Here is a 7,637-nt window from a genome sequence, read left to right on the forward strand (position 1 = left end):
TACATGTGAGTAAGATAATATATAAGTACACAACTTGTGGAGTACTCAAGTGACGTATAAGTACAACACATAGTAGGCAGTCAAAAAGCCTCAGGGTAGATATGAACTGCAGTGTGTGTTCATATGTGTGTGATATTATCCTTACACTTAAGTATAGTATATTACTTTTTGCTGAGTCATGCCCATGTTTTATTTTTGATGCTGCAATATTGCAAAAGTTCACATCTTAAACCACTCCTGCAGTGACATCATATTTCCTGACGTCGTGTTACGTTGTGGATGTGGGAGGGGCGTGCGTGACACATCAAAAATACCTCAGCTCGGTTAAAAACACACACAGAGAGGCACAGGCACAGAGACAGAGGCGCTCAGGGATCTGCGGTTTAAACCACTGCCAGAGAACAGGAGGTAAAGTCGCAGCTCGATCGGATCAGTCGAGAAAACCACCTTGTCCTCGGCTACAACCCGAAGCGGATCCGGTGAGTAAAACAAGTAGAGGGAGCAACTGTCAGATCGATCTGGCTATCTGAGTTAGCTAGTCGGCTAACAGAACACTTTGTTTAATGCTGTGTATCGGTATGTGGCCGGTTGTTTACTTCGAGATTAAGTCTATAAAAAAACAAGATTTAGTCGTCTCTATCTGCTTGAGAGATGTAGTATAGACCGAGTAGCTTTTACTTTAGCGTAGGCCTTTTGCTTAGCGACACACAAGCTAACACCCAGCTAGCATCTGTGTTGCTAATAAACAACTGTTAGCTGAGGCAGGTTTAGAAATTGTCATCTTGACTTTTCTCGACGTACACTCAATAATAAGCGTTGTTAAGCCAAGTCCCTACCTAGGGAACGTAAATAGCGTAAGCTGTAGTTACGCAATAAACCTAATCGTTTAAGTTAGTTTATGCGTGTAGCTCTTAGCGGGGGATCACAACATCTGCCTGCTAGCTGGACTCTCCCCTAGGCTAACTTGACAGTCAGCCGTGTTGACACAATACAAGCTGTGGCTAACTCCGCGATGACAAAGCTAATTCCGTAGCTAACGGTAGCTAGCATGCAGTGAGTCAACCCTGTCCCACTGTTGACACTGTCAGCATTGTACCTGTCAGCGGTTTGACTGAACCTCTGAACCTTTGCCTTCTTCCTTCCTCCTGCAGGTTGTGGAGATTTGACCTCATCCAGCCGGAGGCAGGCGTGTTACTGCGATGGAGTTTCCAGATTTAGGCGAACACTGCTCCGAGAAGACCTGCAAACGTTTAGGTGAGCTCAGCTGGAAGGAGACGACCCCGTCCTGCTTGTCTGTGTGAGTTTGTTTTTGATCTTGAAAGCTGAAATCTCATCCTGATGTTCCAGATTTTCTTCCCATGAGATGTGACGCCTGTCAAGAGATTTTCTGCAAGGATCACATAACCTACGCAACTCACAAATGCACGTCGTCCTATAAAAAGGTAAAAACTAAAACACATGTTTTCACTACAACTCATACAAATTGTTAAACAGGTTTTAATTTACTCTACTCACATGTACAGTTTTAACCTTTTACTGCATGAATGTTCGATAACAGTATATTAGAAAATGTCATACTTTTAATCAAGCTGCTTTCAGACATGTGGATTTCAAAGTCAGTCACATTTTACAGAAATTTCCTGCCAGTCCCATAGGAAAATGATGAGGAAATGTCCAAGTCAGTGTGTGAGAATTCAGTAGTAAACATGTCATTGAGTGGGCATGTGAACAATATTACAATACAATATAACACACAGCAGATGCAAAACTGGAAGAAGATAAATATCTCAGAGATTAGAAAAAGAGGGGCCGTGCATGTAGACGACACTCATGTAGAAAGATGATGAGATTCAAGAGCTTTCGGGGAAATGCCACGCCAATAAAAACACATTTGTTTATTTTTATATACACAAAAAGAATATAAACTCTATACTTGATTCAGTAGTGTAATGATTACTAGAACATAGATCCTTTAGCCTGTGTGCACATTTAAACACAAGGATCTAGGAGGCCATTTAAACATTTATTGGGTGAGGTCGATGAAGGAATGGAGGATTTTTTGGTAGAATAAACAAACTCAAATCAAGATCTTTCCATGCAAACCATAAATAAGAATAACAAGAAAGTTTACATGTTAATGCATCCACTAAGGTTAAGAAGGAATCATTCAACCCTTCCTCTGGTCCTATTTACTGAAGATATAATTAAATGCAGAATAACAAAATAAACCACTTTTCCTATAGATTTAAACATAACTTACAGATTATTTGTATATAATTCAATATCAAATAAACAGACAAATTCAATGTTGTGGCAGCATCGTCTCAGAAAAAGAGGTTTGAAAAGAACACACCCAGCCCTTATATAACCTCCCCTTCTCTAATCTCTGCCCAAGTGCACTGACAGCTCAATCTCTCCGCCCACTCCACCCACTCCCACTCTCACAGAATAGACATTCAGGCTTGAGATTCTTGAACAAATGATGTCCTACCTCCTGGATGCTCTGCCCAGACCCCAACACTCGCTTGAAAGTTCTGACATTTTTGTCACACCTGGAAAAATCTCCTGCTGCGTTCTTCATATGTGAAAGGAAAAATCTGGAAAATATCCACACCATATGATTCAACGGTGTAGCAATACGTTCATTTCGTGAAAGTCTTCAAATCTATAATTATTTAATATCTTATTTTATAGGACATCCAGGTCCCAGTATGTCCTTTGTGCAACATCCCCATTCCCATCAAGAGAGGGGAGATGCCGGACATTAAAGTCGGTGAACACATCGACCGCGACTGCAAATCGGATCCTGCACAGAGAAAGAGAAAAGTATGACTCTAATTGATCAAAAAAGCCGACGAGTTGTACCAATTCAAAATTACAAGATCAACTAAATAACATTCGCCTTTTTTTTCAGATTTTCACAAATAAATGTTCTAAAGGAGGCTGTAAGCAGAAGGAAATGATTCGCGTGACCTGCGACAAGTGCCGTTTAAATTACTGTCTTAAACACCGGCATGAACTAGACCATGATTGTAAGACTGGCGGGCAAACGGCCCAACCTTTGTCCAAACCTGGGTGGGTGTAGTAACACTACACATTGACATAATGCTGTTATTTCATCTAAAATATCACAGTAAGAGTGGTTGACTTATTTTTTTTTTTTACATTTTAGAAATGCTGCTGTAAAGAGAGCCCAAAGTCCTTCCTCCACCTCAACCTCTGCCTCCTGCTCCGGTTCATCTGCTGCTTCAGGAAACATTCGACCTGTTCCTAACGGTGTGATGGCAAATACCAGAGGCCACAACAGTGGGTAAGCGCTTCCGTTCCGTCCACTCAAATGTGTATGTGAGAAAAAATTGATACTGACTTCATGTAACAGAATAATCATTCCTTCCCCCTGCTCCCGTTTCCACCCCCCTTTTCTCAGCACTACCCAGCGGATCCCCACTTCTGTTTCCGCACAGAGCGTAATACCGCCTTCAGCTTCATTTCAGGCCGGCATGGTATGCACATGACATCACCCGATTCCAAATGTCCCCAATCAGAGTGAAATGTGAACATGACTGAGCGGCTCTGTTGCTGTCCTTGCAGACGGAGGAGCAGGCTTTACAAAGGGCTCTGGAGATGTCTCTGGCTGAGTCAAGGCCGCCAGTGCAGCCGGCCCTCAGGTGAGTACGCTCCATCCGAACCTTTTGAATTACGGAGTTAGTCGTGTCCGTGTGGCGGAGTCTTCTCTTCATTTAGCTCCAGCATCAAACGGCTGTTTCATAACAGAGAGGAATGATCGAGCCGAAGAGTGTGTGACCGGTAGGAACAAAAATATATGACGTGTAACTAACTTGAATGAACCTGGTTAAATAAACAACAGTGCTCTGATGCAAGCTTGGCTGTTGACATTCATGTTGCAAAAATATCACATTAAGATTTAAAGGGGTCAGGGAAGCAAACAAGGAGCTTTACAAACAAACATTGAATCCAGAAGTCTGTAAAAACCGGCAAAGTGGATCAAGTTTATTTTGCATTTGCATTAGTGAATATTATTTATGTTTGTTCAGCCTCCAGAATAAAATGCTCTGGCACCACTCGTTTCAAACTAATGTAGTAACAGTTTCTTTTGTCTTAAGGCCTTTTCCATCCACTCATTAATGGTTTCATTCATAGTAAATATCTAAAAACAGATATCTGAGTGCATTGTGTGAATATCTTTTAAAAAGGCTTCAGCTGGCAGATGGCCCACAGCAGTAGGCATTTCAGAACGGGTTGATCTGATTGTCAGATTTAACAAAGGGTGGAAATTGATCCACTATTTGACTCTGGCACATAGCACCTTAATTAACCATTATTCATTAAATTTACTGCTCTGAGACCTGCAAACGTTTAGGTGAGCTCAGCAGGAAAGAGATGATCCCATCCTGCTTGTACATCGTTTCTATTTCAACTGCAGTCAGCAAGTTTCTAGTTCCATTTTTCTAGCAATTTCATAAGGATATTTTTGAGTTGTCATCTCTTGTTTTGGCATTACTCATGAACTGTTTTTGTTTAAGTGAGTAATATGAAGTGGGGATTTTGAAAAACAGACTCTTATATAAATGTATCATCATCAAAAGCTCCAGGTTACTTGTATTAACTCAGTGAGTTTTCAGTCCTAAGTAACGAGAGGGCACTTGGTTATAGGTTTACCCCCTGTGTATCCACATGCACAGACTGTGTCATCTGTTTGAAGGGTTTTGTGTAGTAACTTAGTTTTAGTTTAATTTCCCCAAGTGCCTTGAGTCTTGATGTGTTTTTGTGTCGCTGTGTCTCAGCCCTCAGGAGCAGGAGGATCTGGCTCTCGCTCAGGCTCTCGCTGCCAGTGAAGAAGAATTCCGACGCCAGCAGCAGAGACAACAGGTACCCGGAAGGCTTAGCCGACAGTAGCATGCTAACATGCTAACATACATCACATGTAGGTACACCGCAACCATGGAAACCGCAGATTTGGAGGACCCAAACTGTCAAAATAAATACATAAACATAATAAATAGATTAATATGATCTTATGTGCTGGCATTAATTAGCTAATCAAAGCAAATAAATACGAAAAATAATACAAAGTGAAATAAGTAAAGAAGCTAATCAAAACAAATATCAATTTAAGTCACATTAAATAAATGGCTACATTTTTTTGATATTTTTGTGCGTGTACTGTCACTCATTTATTATTTTGTGTATTTCTTCTAATTTTGACAGTTTTGGTCCTCCATACTTTAATTTTTTTAACTCTCTTGATGGCTGAAGATAAAAGACTAATTTGCTTTTCATATATGTTTTATTGTATAAGAAAATGTTTTCTATGTGAAAGTGAGTCTAACTGTGTTTCGTTTTCTTTTCAGGGAAGAGAGACCAAACAGTCCAACTGCAGCCTTTCTTAGACACAGGCCACCATTTAAACTTGGAGCTCTGCTATTTTATCTACTGCACACTGCACATCTGGGATTTCAATATCCACGATCAATGATTGTCACATGAAGAAATACTCTTGGAAGTTGCTCAGACGTTACCGCCTTCAATAATGTAAGCACATACTTTCCCAGCAGGAACCGTCATTTTTACCAATGATTTGCTCTGTATCTATTTTATATGCTGATTGTGATTAATCCATTATATTACCATATATGAATATTGAATAAATTATTTAAAAAAAGCCTACATTTTGAATTTCTGCATTGATTCGGATGTGATGACACTGTAAACACTGGGCCACTGAGAGATGAAGCTTGTTATTTAGGTGACTCAGGCATCGGTTCAATAGAGATGTGAGGGGGAAGAATCAAATAGTTGCTTTAGACTTTAATCAGCAAAGTTGTTTGGATTAACTTCTGCCTTGTCATCCCACTACAGTTCATGTGGGGGACACCCGTGCAGCTGTATGTGGGAATATTCAACAATTTCATGGGTAGTTTTGGATTCCACACACTTGTCTGAATTGTACAGCCTTAAACTGAGGACTTGCATTAGAACTCCTCTGGGTTCAGAGGTCACAGCCTTGACAGATCTAAACTGAAATACTGTATATTTCATATATGAAGATAAATCTGCTCAAGGGAGAAATATTAGTTAATTTTTATATATTTATATTTATGCTTTAGACTGGGCTGCAATTAACAAATGATGTGGAACAGATGAAAGTGTCAGAACAAAAAAAACAATGTATTTCCACAGACCTACAGTTATATGTACAAACATATACATACTCACTCCTGCTCATTTAATTGCTTGGTTATTTGGATCAACACTTTAAAGTTAAAACAATGTATCAAAGGAAAAGAAAATAGGTTAGATTCGAGTTTTGAAATACCAGGATATAGTTTTATGTCATGGTGAACTGAATATCTTTGACTTTATATTGTTGATGAGACAAAAGAGGCAGTTTGACGATGTCACATACATTGATAGTTCGATCAGATGTAAATATGTTACTTTCAATTGCAGCAGCTCAGGTTTTACAGCAGAGGGCAGCATTGTTTCATGGGGGATATTCAATCTGCCACAGCAGGATGCATGTTTATTATACAGATGTTTTTCAGAATAGTCTTCTGCCCCTTTTCCTTGTTAATTTGACTCAGAGATTTTTCAAAATCTGCTCATTATGCAGACGACAGCAAAAGCAAGAATACTTGAAGTATACACATACTTTCCCAGCAGGAACCGTCATTTATACCAATGATTTGCTCTATCTGTTTTATATGCTGATTGTGATTTATCAATTATATTACCATATATTAATATTGAATAAATTATTTCAAAGATGCCTACATATTGAATTGCTGCATTGATTCAGATGTGATTACATCAAATAGTTGTTTTAGATTTTAATCAGCAAAGTTTTTTGGATAAACTTCTGCATTGTCATTAAACTACAGTACATGTGGGGGACACCTGCGCAGATGCATGTGGGAATATTCAACAATTTTTTTTTTTCATTTCATTTAGTTCATTCAAGTATATCAGCAAGAATACTTGATGAAGTATTCTTGCTTTTGCTGTCGTCTGCATAATGAGCAGATTTTGTGAAAGTCCACTGCTGCTTACAGTGGAAATGCCGTGTTGGAGAGGAGTCTGTTGTGACTGGAGCTGACCAAACTAATTTACATAGTCATATTAAATAAGAAGAGCTGACGGGGAGTGCAGCTGCCGGACAAGACCTCCGCAACCTGCTGTAAATAGCATGTGCCACAGAAAAGCCTAATTGCCTTCATCAGATGTGACCTTTGTTATTTCACACTTCATCAGAATATATCACTGCTGATGTTGTGTCTTCAGTCCTTGTCATATACGCTCTTAATACTTCAATTACCTGTACACAGCTACTTAAAAGTGTTCATAAATAAATAAATTCAACTTTGTTGTCATTGCACAGTACAAGTACTTATCCAACGAAATGCAGTTTAGTATCTAACCAGAAGTTCAAAAAAGCAGTAAAGTGTGTGTGCCTCACTATTTAATTTACTATGCCTTACTATTTAATTTATGCATGTTTACGACGAGAGCAATTTTGTTCAAGCTATCATATAAACAAAATTTGCCATTTACTATTTACATAGGATTAGAAGCTCATTATTAAATATTCTAATATTTCCATGGACTCAAGGAAGTTA

General features: G+C 39.1%; 1 protein-coding gene across 2 annotated transcripts; it reads left to right on the plus strand.

The window, feature by feature from the left end:
• The first annotated feature begins 293 nt into the window (after positions 1–293).
• On the plus strand, positions 294–5,688 carry zfand2a (zinc finger, AN1-type domain 2A). Of its 2 annotated transcripts, none has more exons than XM_053444117.1 (10): positions 294–479; positions 1,152–1,254; positions 1,348–1,442; positions 2,695–2,826; positions 2,915–3,075; positions 3,173–3,310; positions 3,428–3,503; positions 3,592–3,668; positions 4,806–4,945; positions 5,373–5,688. In XM_053444117.1, the coding sequence occupies exons 2-9, from the start codon at positions 1,200–1,202 to the stop codon at positions 4,915–4,917; spliced, it is 846 nt and encodes a 281-aa protein (XP_053300092.1). In that variant the 5' UTR covers positions 294–479; positions 1,152–1,199; the 3' UTR covers positions 4,918–4,945; positions 5,373–5,688. The 2 variants fall into 2 exon arrangements, with proteins under 2 accessions (XP_053300092.1, XP_053300091.1); XM_053444116.1 differs by having other exon boundaries at positions 4,806–4,890.
• The last annotated feature ends 1,949 nt before the right edge of the window (positions 5,689–7,637 follow it).

The sequence above is a fragment of the Pleuronectes platessa genome, chromosome 16 (genome assembly GCF_947347685.1).
Source record: "Pleuronectes platessa chromosome 16, fPlePla1.1, whole genome shotgun sequence".
NCBI classification, from domain to species: Eukaryota; Metazoa; Chordata; class Actinopteri; order Pleuronectiformes; family Pleuronectidae; genus Pleuronectes; species Pleuronectes platessa.